Source organism: Diaphorina citri, unplaced genomic scaffold, assembly GCF_000475195.1.
Source record: "Diaphorina citri unplaced genomic scaffold, Diaci psyllid genome assembly version 1.1 scaffold2271, whole genome shotgun sequence".
In the NCBI taxonomy this organism is placed as follows: domain Eukaryota; kingdom Metazoa; phylum Arthropoda; class Insecta; order Hemiptera; family Psyllidae; genus Diaphorina; species Diaphorina citri.
In genome coordinates this window covers 1-16,065 of record NW_007379696.1, presented here as the reverse complement: position 1 = coordinate 16,065, position 16,065 = coordinate 1, and the positions used below count along the sequence as shown (strand labels likewise).

General features: G+C 37.3%; 1 protein-coding gene across 1 annotated transcript; it reads left to right on the top strand.

Moving 5' to 3' along the window:
• Nucleotides 1–8,210: 8,210 nt before the first annotated feature.
• LOC113471303 lies at nucleotides 8,211–11,808 on the top strand. Its single transcript, XM_026830360.1, has 3 exons — nucleotides 8,211–8,477; nucleotides 10,655–10,877; nucleotides 11,593–11,808. The coding sequence occupies exons 1-3, from the start codon at nucleotides 8,322–8,324 to the stop codon at nucleotides 11,697–11,699; spliced, it is 486 nt and encodes a 161-aa protein (XP_026686161.1). The 5' UTR covers nucleotides 8,211–8,321; the 3' UTR covers nucleotides 11,700–11,808.
• The last annotated feature ends 4,257 nt before the right edge of the window (nucleotides 11,809–16,065 follow it).

Here is a 16,065-nt window from a genome sequence, read left to right as displayed (position 1 = left end):
ATAGGGTTTGGTTGGACACAAAAGACAAGTACAAAAATGATAGCAATAGCGTTGATGTTCATAGTTTGTTCCTATAGGCCTATAGCATACAGAAGTTACTATAGCATTCCGTGGAAAATGTTAAAAATGTTGTGAACAAAATATCTCAAGAACGGTTTGTCGTAAAGCGATGAAATTTGGTATGATATACCGATATGTTCCAAGGACGCAACTGTAACAATTTGGTAAAAATCGGATAGTCACCCATCCAGATATCAACCAAAGTCAATGTTGCTTCGAACTTCAAAAAAAAAATCAATTTTTTTCATACTTCATACTTTATTTTCATACTTTACCTAACCTAACCTACCTACATACATACCTACATTAGTTAATTATTGAACATGGGTATGCAAATCCAAATCTGGATATTCTAGCCACGTCAAGAGCAAACACATACATGCCAACACAACAGCAATCAAACCCATCAGACTTATAGGCACACAAGGAACCCCAACACCAGGACATTCCAATGATCAAAGGAGCCAAACACATCCTCCCACAGTATCACAGCCAACAGACCAACAAAATACAGCACTAATATGCATTGCATGTGGCAAGAGCTGCAGATCACTTGCTGGACTCAAATCCCATCAAAGGAACGCCATATGCAGACAAAGATTGGACACAATGGTAGCATCGGACACGATGGACACCTGAAATCATAAATCCTATCAAAGGAACGCCATATGCAGACAAAGATTGGACACAATGGTAGCATCGGACACGATGGACACCTGAGCTAAATCTAAAAACATGATGTAAACAAGATGGCGCCAACATGGGTTGCGTTATCGGGATCAGGATTCGATGCGAAATCTCCCTAATATCGGACATGAGGCTTCAATCTGGGACCCTTTCTTGCGTAAATTGTGAATATTGTGGTGAAGAACACCAATTGACACTGTCAACTCTCATGTTACATTTGTCCCCATGAGCACCATCCTTCGAATTAGAATTTATTTCGTGTAATGAGTTTGTATGCAAAATGCAACAATTTAGTCGAATTTCGCGTTATTTTCATAGTATAACTTCTCGCTGTTTCTTATTTTCAAAATTTTTTATATCTTTTTCTACGTTTCCATTGGAAATTAATAAGGATCTCTAATTTTATTTATTAGATTTCTTCTTCACATTATTATTTTTTTTTCTTTTTTTTTTATAATTAAGCAAGGTCTCCTGTATTAATTATGTATTGTACCATGTTAAACCCATAAAATACACGAGACCTTGTTTAGACTGCTGGGAGTGCTGGGGTAAAGGGACTTTTTGGTCTCATTCGAGCAGGATAAACAAGGTATATTCTATTCTATTCTACATAAGACGTGTAGATAGTTTTATTTCTGTTTTGATACATAATTATGTATTAGGTAGGGTTACCCATTCATACGTAGGATTACCCAGAAGACATTTTCTCAAAGCAGGACATTTTTCTAAATCGTAAATTTGTCCAAAGTGCGCACTGGAAGAGCTCACCATCATGAATACCTGTTTTCAACAAAAGGATAAATACAAAAATACGTGGAAACACCCTAGGTCTCAACACTGGCATATGATCGAAACAACAATTGTCGATATGAAAGGACGTTATTGTTAAAGTCTCAGCTTAGGCAAAAGAATCTGAGTGAGGTCTACAGTTCACAGAACAACTAGTCTATGAGTAACTACTCACTAACTTACTGATTCCCAGGAGAACAAGAAAAAAAGTTTATAGCAAAAGATTAATTTTTGGATCATAATTACCCGAACCCAACCTATAGGTACAGTTATTTTTGGTCACCCTGTTCGTATATTATTTACTTTTTACTCTCAGGTGCATAGATTCAATCTCAGGTACCGACCACTACCTAGTACGCGCTAAGATCCACCTAAAACCAAAGTTCTCACTCACCAAAAAACAAAATCCTATCCACTACAACAACAGATGTCTTCTAAACGAAAACGCAAGCCAGTTATTCAGAAATAGATTGAACCTAAATGCAGCGAATAACGATGGAGACCAAAATGTTGAAGCAGTATGGAGCAACATAAAGAACGCAATCGCAAAGACAGCGGCGGAAACACTGGAAAAGAAGAAAACCAACTTTTCCGACTGGTTCGACGAATCAGATAACACCATAAAAAGCCTGCTTGACGTGATTTTTTTTTTTTTTTTTTTTTGCGGACGCAACTGGTGTTCCTCCTAATTGTAGGGATGGAGGGATCTGAGTTACGTCCCGAGGCCGAAATCCGAGTTGCGTCCCATTTCTGAAATTTATCATCCGAGTTGCGTCTCTGAGCTACCTGAGCTAGAACTTTGTACTTTATATACTTATCCTAGTTTGAAGGTATACATGTAGACACCTCCTCTTCCATTTCTCTCTTGATTTTCTCCTTTTTTCCCTCTCTCCTTTTTTCACTTGGTTTTCCTATCTTTTGCATTACTAAGTGTTTTGAATCACCAAATTATCACCAAACTTTTGTTTTTGTATTCTGTATTTTTTTTTTATTTATTATTATTTTTTTTTTCTCATCATGTAGGTACCTACAATCGATAACGTTAAAAATTCAACTGTACTCACTGAACTTACATGGGGATAGTAGGTAGATACCCAATACATCTAAACTCGTATGTTGTATAAACTGTATAGCACTACTGGCAGCGCGCAACAACAAACCAGAAAAGTCCAACTTCGCCAAACACGTGCTAGAAACAGGGCATAACATGAACGCAGCGAAACAGGAAATTCTCTGGTGCGGAAAGAACTTTAGAGAACCCTTGTTTAGACTGCGGGAGTAAAGGGACTTTTCAGTCTCATTCTGGCAGGATAAACAAGGTATATTCTATTCTATTCTATTCTACACTTGAAAAATTTTGGTCTCAATTTTTTTAGAAAAAGTAGCACTTTGCAAAACTAAAAATAAAAAATATTTAGAAAAATTCATTTTGGCAACTCTTGCAATGACTTAACAGAGAAAAGAATGGAGTATTGAAAATTGGAAACTATTTGTTTATAAGTTGATACGGTGAAAGGGTAAGACCCCACAGTGGAAGTCAATTGATACAGTGAAATAAGCCTTTGGATGGGCCGACAATTGATTTGTCCGAAATTTAGTAAAAATGACCCGCGTTGGGGAGCTAGTGGATTTAGCTGTGGTGTATCAATCCCTTGTATCAAATATTGATATGATTAATCTACGGAGGACGTCAATGGATTTGACAATATGATTAGAAGATAAGCCTCTGGCTTCAGTGGCGGATTCTCAATCTGAACGCTATCTAAAAATTTGAATGGAGAAGATTGTAAATTAAAACTCATCAACTATTTTAACATTATATTATGCGTGTAAAATCAAAATAAAGAAACAGGTACACTTGAATAAAATCGTAAACAATAGCGAGATCAATAAAAGGAATACAAGAAATAGCGTTTGTGTAAAAATTTGGACGGGTATAAATTGAGCGTGTGGGCTAACACGGGAGGTTTAATTTTATTGTCTAGTGAGGTATTTTTGGTAAGAAAAGAAATCTGGACTGGACAGACAGGACTAACTAAATTATCTATCTAGCTGACTAGGTACTACTAGAACTAGATACTTATGCTTCACGGGGGTTTCCGTCTAATTTTCCCTTGCGTAACTCCACAATCCGGGGTACGTATTTTCTGCAAAGAAAATGCTGATCACGAATTGAACGTGGGCAGTGATGAGGAAAAAACAAACTAGGGAACTCACCCTAGCGAGCTGAGCTTTACGCATTTACGCATGCTGGATCCCATTGTGCTAACTTAAATTTAAACTAGGTACTTAATTTTAACAGACTAGATTCAGGTAAAAAACCAGTACTGAAGTGAGAAAGGATTTTGAATATTTTGATTTGAGCGATGAGCAGTTTGGAAACGAGGTTGTACGGAAGTCCCCGAGTAGGTGTGGGGGTGGAGCAAAAGAGTTTGTCCTAAGGTGCGTGCGCAAGTGAGTGAGCTGTGGTATGAATGTGGTGAGTATGTAAGTATTTAAATTTATTGACTAGAAAATTAATACCTAGGGGTGGTGCCTTGGGCGGTTCAAGCTACGTAGGCTGAAGAGGGGGAGGGGTATAGTGGTATACCCTCAGAATAAGAACAACATAGAAGGAGGGTTTGGGTCTTTTTACATATCAAGGTCGAAGGACAGTTCACGAACAGCTGACTAACCAAATTTGTTTAGTCAGCTGACAAAACTCTTCTCTCATTGGTGGAAATTTTCTGAAAATTATTGAAATCTTTATTTTGCAGTCCCGGTCTGTATTTTCAATTTCCCCCGATTTCTGAATGGTTTTATGAATTTTTGAAGTCAATAATGGATAAATAAGATAAGAAACCCATCGAATTTACAAAATCATTACCATCTGTTGATGGTTCAAAATAAAGATTACCAATAATTAATGAACAGGTTTCTAAAAATATTTCAACAAAACACATATCTCCACATCCATCATATTCGAGGTCAGTCCTGCGACGAAATTTCAGTTTATTGTTATTGTTACTTAGAAATTGTTAAAGGTAAAAGTTTCGTAAAAAGCAGAAATAATGTTTCAAAATTTCTGTAAAAATCATCCTACCCAGGAATACCCGTATGCCGAGAGTTTCCGAACGAAAACCCGAATATCATCGATCTGCAATGCATACTATCCACTCGCTCGCCTACTCGAGTGAGAAATCGGTGCGGTGTAATTTCCAGGAATAAATATTCAACTCGAGTAATTTCCACTCGAGTTACAACTCGAATTGGAAAATAATCAAGTAGAAAATATTCGAGTTGAGAAATCTCACTCGAGTCCCATCACTACCACATCGACTCGCATCTCAGATCTACTTTTCTCTTTTATTCTTCGCGATGCAATGATATAATGTAAAACAAAACTTCTCACACTCCGCGCTCACAGACTTCGCTCATATTCCCCCGGTTCAATTGATAGGTATCTCAGAATTCTCAGATCAGATCTTCGAGAGCAGTTATTGAGGTTCGCGAAAGCCCTCTTGGCCGGTTTCCTCTATAGGCCGTAGCCCGTAGCCGAGTTTTGCTCTCACGGTTCACGCCGTTCACGGTTACCTGTTACCTTGCGTAATGATGGGACTCGAGACTCGAGCACTCGAGTGAGATTTCTCAACTCGAGTGGAAATTACTCGAGTTGAATATTTATTCCTGGAAATTACACCGCGCCGATTTCTCACTCGAGTAGGCGAGCGAGTGGATAGTATGCATTGCAAATCGATGATATTCGGGTTTTCGTTCGGAAACTCTCGGCATATACGGGTATACCACTATACCCCTCCCCCTCTTCAGTTCTCTTTCTTGTATCTGCATCATCATCTAGTAAGAGGCAAGAGGGGAGAGGGGGGTAGTGAATCATTCAACTCGTTCAAACGAATAGTTTTTCTGACGAATAGATTTGTATTGTACTCGGTAGAAACTGTATGTTGCAATAATATGTGGCGAGTGAACTCGGGTCAGAGAACCCAATGAGAAGTTTTTTTTTCCACTCGTAGCAGATTTCTGCACCGAATGATAAAAATTCTACTCAAAAAATATGCGTCGAAATGTTTCGTGTAATATACACACTGGCGTGCTCAGGCCGGAACTTGGCCTGGCGCACTACCGTGCGCCTAGATGTATAAGCAACTAATGTATTGCTCCGCTATACATTAGTAATAGAGAGTAAAAATAAAAATTGCATTCATGGTCTTAAAAAGTTTAAGGCTACTTAGTACCTAGGTACTTCTTTTCTTGCTTCAAGGGCTCTCAGAATTAGGCGTTTAAGAGAAAGAAGGAGGGTTTTACCACAATAGTTCATGGGATTTTGTACCACACGTGTACCACAATTTCTTGTGGCGATCTTGGTACAACTGGAGAAGCTGGATCTTGTCTTGGTGAACAGCTAGGCTGAGGAATAATAGGAACAGGATCAGGAACCTGAATAGGAGGAACAGAATTAGGAACCTGAGAATTATTCAGTCTTGGAATTTCGAAAAAATCTGAAAAAAAAAAAAAAAAAAAAAAAAATCACCATGAATTTCCTTTCCCCCCCCCCCAAAAAAAATCACCATGATATTTGCACTATTTGCATGGCATCTTTAAGTATATATAATTGAAGCTCATGGCATTCCAAGTTCAGTGCTGCAATGATAACAAGCAGGGTCCGTCCCTCCGGGAATTTTTTAGCCCGTAGTGATTTGAGAAAATCAGTACTTCTGTACCTAATTGTTTAATATTCAGTTTATTATTATTATTGATTTCATTTTTTTTTTTTTTATTATTGATTTCATTTTTTCAAATAGAACAAAATAATAATCGAGTGGACTCGAGTAAAGTCAAACTCGAGTCCACTCGAGTAAAATCATTCACTCGGCCCATCACTACGATGTGGGTATTGAAATGTACTGACTGTGTGCGTTGCATAATATGTTGTGGTAACAGTACTGGATTTTAAAATGAAGGTGCCGGGTTCGATTCCCGTGATAACTTAATATTAATTTTTAGATATTGAAAAATGGTTTTTAGTCCTCCTTCCTTTATTATTACTAATAATAAAAGGTATAGTGGACGGACTATTGTATTCGCTTCGGTGTCGGTCTGTCTGTCCCCATAGAAGGACTTATCCAAACTTGGTCGACCTATATATCAAATTAAAGGTCTTTTTACCAGGAACACGAAAATGGTGGTGCAAACTTTGTCCAGAGAACCATAAAGTCAAAAATCCAAAAAAACCGGTTTTTGGGGATTTTTTACACATTTCCTTACACAAATGAGCTCTGATCTTGAAATTTGTCGCGACGACCTATGAACTCAAAGCGAGAAAGTTTTAGATAACACTTCAGTCGATCATTTAAGACCGGTTTTAGCGTCACCGATGTTAAGCTACGCCGAGCAAAGCCAATAAATGGATGGGTGACTTAAAGTTAATTGAGTAATTGTGGGATTTTTTTTTCACATTTTCTCACACAAATGAGCTCTGATCTCCAAATTTGTCGCGACGACCTATGAACTCAAAGCGAGAAAGGTTTAGATAACACTTCAGTCGATCATTTAAGACCGATTTTAGCGTCACCTATGTTAAGCTACGCCGAGAAAGGCCAATAAATGGATGGGTGACATTATATTGGGAATAAAGGGAGAACGGGCTCCAGTCTTGATTTTAAATCATTACATGAAAGTAAAATAAAAAAATCAAATCAAGAATGATAATAAACTGAATATTAAACAAATTAGGTAGGTACATAGTGTACGAAGTTCTCTAAATCACATACGATAACAAAATTCTAGAGCCCCGATAAGACGCGGATCCTGCTAGTTTCATGCTGTAAGATGTTAGCCAGCTGGAGACTACATCTCAGTCTCCGCAGTAGCTCACTCAAGAATATACAGGGTACGGACATAAAGGCTATGTTGGGCAGGATACCTGGACAGGTGTGGGCACAGTTCAACAGCTAGTCGGACCAATCTGAGGATCCAAACCTGACACCTCAGCCGACAAGATAAGCTACAGAATGGATGCTAGTATGGCCCACTGTCAAATAGCAGTAACCACTTGCAATAGCCGTTACTGAGTTACAATGTGTCGGTCTCCTTTCCATATATGGAGCAACAATAATACAGCACTGTCGATGTTTCAATAGGAATACCACATGGTACGAGAGCAACACATTAGACATGTAATACATGTACGATTGAAACGTTTAAGAAGCTAGGTGAGATGTTCTTGGATCTTTATGTTTAAATAATTTTATACATGAATCATACTCAAAAGATGAAAATCTATATAATAAAGGGCAAAGGGGTTTTTATACGTAACAAAATTTTAATAAAAAAAAAAAAAAAAAAAAAAAAAAATGGAAATTTTGTGCAGATTTCAGTTGTAAAACCACTTTCCTCTATGTTTAACTGAAAAAAGTTCTGACCGGTTTATTAAGGGAAGTTTGTGTATTTTAAAGAAAAAACAAAATGGCGGATATCTCGGAAACTAAGCGAGATACGAATAAAAGTTATAGGATGTTTTTTTTATATTATTATTGGAAATGATCTCAGGAATCTACCCTAGGCTTTTGGTAACGTTTTTCGTGTTCACCCTGTATAAAAGGTCAGAGAGAAACAATCAATAACAATTTATCGATGAGCAAGTTTGGGTTGCCAGATGACACAGCATACTACTCAAACTGCTCAAACAGAATTTGGAATTTTCACGATTTTTTTAATTTTTCACATGATTTTATGTATTTTTCAAATACATACCTACATGAATATATAATCCTTTAATTTTAGGTGTGATGCTCTATGGTAAAGTTATCTTCTTATACACAATACTACCATTATTCGGGATCTCAATAATCTGCGTGAAACTTCTCAGGCTGACATCCCCAATAGAAATGCCCAGTGGAAATATTGACGATAGTGACTGGACGGAATTCTTTCTCAACACTAAGGTAAAAATAATACCTAATACTAATACATAATACCAGGGCCGGATTTGCCACTAGGCACGCTAGGGGCGCACGAGTTGAAGGGGGACAAAAAAATTGAGGAAGTATAAAAAATAAAATAAAATAAAGAGTACTAGTAGTTCTGTGAATAAATTTGTAGACTTGTAGACCTCACTCAACCTCTTGTGCCTAAGCTGAGAATTTAAACAGAACCTTCCTCATTTTATTATTATACTTTCATATTTCTATCATCAGATAGAACATTTAACCGTTTTTTAGTATATCACACATATCGAAAGAGAAAATAATATACCTATACATATTACGTAATCAAAAAAAGGTCAAGGAACACATTTTATTTACAACCTTTGAAAAGACAACTTGGAATGTCAAGAAGCTGAAAACCTGGAAAGAATAGACAGTGCCAGGTTTCACAAAAAGTAAATGAACTGACTTGGGGCACAAAAAGCAAAAGAATAGAATGTACACTGAATGATGAAAACGGAAATGAAATATTTGAACCAGAATTAATACTAAAGAGATGGGCACAATACTGTGAAAAACTATACAAAGATGAAAGACCAGATAGAAGGACTACATTCCCAAAAGAGAAATACCTGAATTCAATGCTCACCAGATCAAACTTGTTCTTAAAAGGCTAAACAAGAAAAAGGCCCCAGGTTCAGACAACATCCCGGCGAAGCTTCTCAAACTGATGGAAGGAGCAGGACTCGTATTCTTCACTGATCTGATTAATATGATCTACAAAAAGGGCATAATCTCGACAGACTTCATGGAGTCTGTATTCATCCCAATTCCAAAAGTTTGTAAAGCGAAGAATTGTGCCGACTTTCGAACCATCAGCCTCATCTCTCACGCCTCGAAGATCCTGTATACCTCATTAAGACAGAATATACAACTTGAGAGGTTATACACAGGGCTAAGCTTTAGGTTAGGCTAAGCTTGAAAAATAGAAAGAAAAAATTCGAAAGATATACCTACCTTTTTTTTCTTCTTCTTCTTCTTCTTCTTCTTCTTCTTCTTCTTCTTCTTCTTCTTCTAGTTACTGGAAAAGAAGGTAGAAAAAGGACAAGATATTTTCCTGACCTTTATCGACTATGAAAAGGCATTTGATAACGTGAGCCATGAAAAACTTGTTTCTATCCTCCGTAACATAAACTTACCTCAAATGGACATCAGACCAATTGAAGAATTGTACTGGGGACAAAAAAGGAAAGTCAGAACTTCTTTAGGCTTATCCGAAGACTTCACTATCTCCAAAAGCACACGTCAAGGCTGCATTATCTCTCCACTGCTTTTCAACATTTATGTTGAACAAATCATTAAGGAATCCATTGCCGACAATGAACATGGAGTCACCATCAATAACCGAGTGGTAAACAACTTGAGGTACGCTGATGATTTGGTATTGTTATCATCCGATAGGAATGGTTTAAAAACACTCCTAAAGAAGTTACATGATGCCTCCACAAAATAAAATAAGAAAATTAATGTGAAGAAATCGAAATACATGAGAATGAGCAAAAAAGTCCAATAGGTGACTCATTCATAACTCATAAAGTCATAAAGCATTGTATTCTTTCTACAAAAAATATTCCTCAATTCTTGGTAAAAAAAAAAGGTCAACCATTCTTTAAATCTTTTGAGTGATTGTAAATAAAACCTGTTCTCTGTCCTTTTTATTACGTAAGACGTATTCCTTCTGTTCTAATTCAATACATGTGCATTATGTAGCTAGCATTCATTCGTACCTACCTATTATTATTATTATTATATTACACTTTATTAGGATTTTACAATGTTTTTTACAATACAATATTTACAAACAGGTACACAAAACAAAATAACAAAATAATAAGAAATTAACAAAAGAAAACGAAAATTGAATAAAGAAAGAAAATTGAATAAAGAAAGAAAAAAAAAATTGAAAAATCCTAACTCAGGGGCGGGATTAATGCCTAGGGCATTCTCTTCCATCCAACCCCTACCTTCTTCTCAGCTTGAGCAAAAGAATCTGAGTGAGGTCTACAGTTCACAGAACTAGGTACTAGTAGCTATTATTTTAATTATTTATTTTTTACAATATTTGAAGAAGAAGAAGAAGAAGAAGAAGAAGAAGAAGAAGAAGAAGAAGAAAAAAAAGTTACTGTCCTTTTCAGAGTTGGACGGCGGCTTTCAGTGAATCATTTTACACTTGGGGGCTATTAGGGGCTGCCAGTATGCAAATTGCAACCCACAATCATTACAAGCATTATCTACACAAGGATGTATGTGCGGTGGTGCTGCTAACATTCGCTATGCTTACATTAGCTGGCTTATTAGGAAACACGTGTGTTCAACTATTGCTTAGTCATGGCTATAATTATGTTCCTAGCTCTTTCGGTAAGTATTGTCATAATTACGAGTAGAGCATGGATTATATGCAAGAAAAAAAAAGTTCAAAATCTGAGCGCACGGCAGTGCGTCAGGCCAAGTTCTAGTAAGCACGCCTGTGTATCTTTACACGAACCAATTCGGCAGGTTTCTCTCACCTTTGGTATTTCGCAGACATTATAAGCAAGTACCTATAGGTTAACATATGGTTCAAATTTTGTTACATTACGTGGAAAATTAACAGTTAGGTTAAACGCACAAATGAGCAGTGACCAGTGTTATTGTAGGGTTAGGTTGAACACAAAAAGGAATTTTCCAAATGAGCAGTGACCAGTGTTAGGTTAGGGTTAGGTTAAACGTACAAATGAGCAGTGACCAGTGTTAGGTTAGGGTACGATGCGAACCCTACGATGTGACGCCGCGTCGATGCGGCGTAGGAATGAAAAACAGGCCTAAAATGTGAATTTTTAGCAATGATCGAATTGAAAAAAAAAGTGAAAGTGAATGAAACAAAAATGAGCAGTTTCTAAAATATCGTGAATTTTCAGTAACAAATACAAAATATTCAAGTGAAATTGATAATCAAGAATAATAATAAATTGAATATTAAACAAATTAGGTAGGTACATAGGTACTGATTTTCTCTAATCACTACGGGCTAAAAAATTCCCGGAGCCCCGGAGGGACGGACCCTGCTTGTTTATGTTCTGTTGTTTGTTGTTAGCGTTGGCGACTACATCTCCGTCTCCAGGCCCAGGAGCTGCGCCACCTCTACAGGGTTGGTCCATAAGGCTGTTGGGTCCAGGATGGTTGGAAGGTGTGGACAGTTGAACAGGTGGTGGACGTCGTGAGGTGATCCACTGCACCTGGGACATCGATCAAGCACAGATGGATCTATTCTGGCCATGTAAAGCTGCAGTAGTTTGCACCAGCCGGATCTGAGTTGTTTGTATACGTGAGTCAGTGAGTGAGTGAGTGAGTGAGTCAGTCAGTTACACAAGGGGCTGTATATATTTTAGGGTGGCTCGGGTCGATCTTGGGAGCGACACCTCAGCACTGTCGATGTCCGGGACCACATTGGTACCGAGAACACGGTTGGACATGTACCCTTCGATTGCATCGTTCACGATGCTCGTGTGGATGTTCTTGGCTGTTTATGTTCTAAATAATTTTAGCATGAGATCTAAATAATTTTATGATGAGATCTAAATAATTTTATGATGAGATCTTAAAAGTATAATTTGACGAAATAATTAAAGTCTCATGTTGACAAATTTCAAGATCAGAGCTCATTTGTGTGAGAAAATGTGAAAAAAATCCCCCCAAAACCAGTTTTTTTTGGATTTTTGGCTTTATAATACTCTGGGCAAAATTTGCACCACCATTTTCGTGTTCCTGGTAAAAAGACCTTTAATTTCATATATAGGTCGACCAGGTTTGGATAAGCCCTTCTATGGGGACAGACCGACCGACTGACAGACACCGAAGCGAATACAATAGTCCGTCCCTTATACCTTTTTATTACTATTGTAGTATTGTAATAATAAAGGAAGGACGGACTAATAAAGGAAGGACGGACTAAAAAGGTACTGCTATGGCAGTAGTGATGTTTATAACCCAAATTTCCCCACCAGGGTGCACAGTACTGCAATAGCAGTACTGTAACTGCAATGTACAGTACTGCAATAGCAGTACTGTACATCTCTGTAGGTTATCAGAAAATTATTATGTGGACCAAGGCAAAAAGTATTTTTATTTTTTAGAGTTACTTAGATGCTTATGGTCATTTCTATTTCCTTTCTTATCACTCATGGTGTTTGAATTTGAAACAAATCATAAAAGTTTTTTTTACATAACGACTGAAAAGTGAAAACTGAAATGTAAACAAAACAACTAAAACTAGGTAATTGAAAAATACACACATTACTGCCACAGCAGTAATCCAACAGCATAAAATTGAATCTCATGTAAAAACAGAAAGGTAGGAGAAATTACATTTTTCATTGATGTGGCTGGCTTCTCACTCTTCTCAGTGTAGCTATGTCAATATAAACGCATTTTGAAAGACCCGTTTACATAGGAACAGCTGATTATAGGCCATAAAAAATACTGTTATAGCAGTAAGCTCGCCATCACAAGTGCTGCTATAGCAGTAACCGCACGCGAATGTGTTAATCTGTCTAAAAGACAGGTATCAACCGAGTTTCCTCCACTTCTCACAGTCCTGCGCATCTTCTTTCATCTCCTGGTAACTTCTCCCTCTTTTCACATCACTTATTAGAGAGATTTCGCATCCTTCCCATAAAATCCCCATAACGCAAACCCATGTCGATATAGACGCCGTGTTATTTTATCATGTTTTTAGATTTAGCAAAGCGTGCGAAAACCAAAATACGATAACCCAAGTATTGTATCTTTTGATTGTAATTGTATGTAAGGATTGAATAAAGGACAAGGGAAGGGTTTGTATTATAAGGAGAAGGTTTATTGTAAGAGAAAATCGTGTTAAAAAATTAACGTCAAGAGTTACCCTCCACAAAAAAGTACTGATAAAAAAAAGACGTCAATGTGGGACCTCCCTTCTACATTAGCTCTTCTAAAGAAAATAATAATTTCCCATCACTCCTACATCAATTTACCTTGCTGTTGAACCATTGATCCCGGATTACGAAACCTAGATCTTGACCGCAGTGCACTGATGAAAATTACAAAACAATACAATTAACATTATTATCTTCATTCGTGCACTGCGGTCAAGATCTAGGTTTCGTAATCCGGGATCAATGGTTCAACAGCAAGGTAAATTGATGTAGGAGTGATGGAAAATTATTATTTTCTTTAGAAGAGCTAATGTAGAAGGGGGGTCCCACATTGACGTCTTTTTTATATCAGTACTTTTTTGTGGAGGGTAACACTCTTGACGTTAATTTTTTAACACGAAGTGTTTTTTGGGGGGGATTATGATAACAGCCTTGCAAGAGACAAGATTTTGTGATGAAGACCCTTTTGAATCCCAGGGCTTCAGAATTTATAAAGGAGTACCAGGAAAGAGAGTTACTAAAAACATACCACATCTCGGTACTGGTTTTATAGTCCATAAAAAAATGATCGACTCTATCTTTGATTTCGCCTCATTCAATGGGAGACTGTCAACTCTATCCTTCAAATCGATGAATAAAGCCTACACCCTTGTTAACTTCCATGCGCCCACAAATGACTCAAATAGTAAAGATCCTGAAACAACAGATCAGTTATGGGAGAAACTGGAGGAAGTGATAGAAAAAGTACCAGAACACCACACAGTCTTGCTAATCGGAGATTTCAACGCTCAAATTGGCAAAGAAAAGAAATTCCGGAATATTGTGGGAGACTACCCTGCTCATAAGAGGACTAATAAGAATGGTGAACGTCTAATAGAAGTATGTAAAAGCTGCGACCTTGTTCTCAAATCTACTGCGTTTAGGCACCTGCCCCGTAAAGCTAAGACCTGGAAGCACCCTAATCCATTACTGGGGGAATATCAACTTGACCATGTGGCGATATCAAAAAAGTCAAACCAGGAAATCCTAAATGTTAAAGTTCTGAGGAGTGCTAACCTAGACTCGGATCACTATCTATCATTGATCAAAATGAAACACATCCCTCTGAATAAAAAGAAATCCTTGAACATTTTCAAGAATAAGAAGGCAGTAAAATACAATATCAATGCTTTAAAATCAGGCAATAGTGCTTACACCGAAACGCTTCAAAAAACGATAAAAAATGGAACCTGGTCTAATCTGAAAGAAGCCATTGTGAACACAGCAGCGGACACTATCCCCTTAAGAAAGACGATAAAACATCCTTGGTGGACGGAAGAGTGTAGTGAGGCTATTGAAAATAGAAGGAGAGCTTGGCTCCAGTGGAACAGTAAGAAAAACCCAACTAATCATGAAAATTTTCTTAATGTCAGGAAAGCAGCTTGTAAAGTATTGAAGCAAGCAAAGAGAAACTTCAACAAATCTCAGTTACAGCAGATTGAAGAAAATTTCAAAAAACACAATACTCGTGACTTCTATCAGACGTTTAAACATCAGCTAGCCAAGTACACTGCTCCCACACTGCATATCAAAGGCCTTGATGGTAAATTGAATCTTAATAATAAGAGCTGTACTGAAGCTTTTGCTGAATACTTTTCAAACCTTTTTTTTTTCCAGGGGTCTGATAGAGGGAACTGTAACTGCTAAGGGAAATACAGGATGGGATAAAGCCAGCCATTTCGATAAGATAAAATACGTCCCGAGCGGGAATCGAACCCGCGTCCTGTTTAAGCAACCCACGACTGTTTGAACTTTTTCATTAGAACGGTATCCTACATACCTACCTAAAAATTGCATTTTAAACCTTTTTCATAAATTTTAACTATAAAATTATGAAATAGGTAATTTTTAACTATAAAATTATGAAAAAAGTAATTATGGCTATTCATAAAACATTTTTAAATGATAAAATTATGTAAAAAAAATTGAGCTCTCTGGGATTCGAACCCCCACCCATCACACTTATCATCACAGTAGAGGAGTAAAAATAGACTTACCCAACCGCTCGGCCACTAAGACATATGTTTCTGGGACGCACAAAACTTCTTTATTAATCAACTCGATCGAAAATTTTGAAAATTTCCCCTAAAAGTCACTTTTTCCTCTTTTTCGGAGATACCTTAATCGTCTTCCCACCATTTGTAGAACGGGCTGTAGGCTTGATTAATTGAATCGGGTGAAAACAAAAAAAAAAGAAAATTTTTTTTCGCGATTTTCAAGATTTTTGAGCCTATCAGAAAACCGGTTAAACAAATCGTAGAAAGTTCGGGTTTTGGAGATTTCGCATCTATTTTCACGTCCGACCAGGAATATCAAATAAAATTTGCTTAAAGTTAAGGGGAAGTGGGAGAAAAGTTGAGGTGAAAATGCCGAAAAACGCTGAAATTCTGTTTCGTGTTAACATAGGCCGGGCGGTGCTGCGAACTCTTGACGTTCGCGCGCCTCCCGGCGCGCTTGATGTGAACAGAGAAATTTGTACAGAATAAAAAGATGTCTCAGAACTGGGAGAGTTTTTCAGTAGTTGATTTTGGTTGCTAGGTGACAATATTACTGGGTGGTTGTTGTTTTGTAATACTGTGTGTATCAAAATATACCACAGTCTCCCCCACTTATTTGAA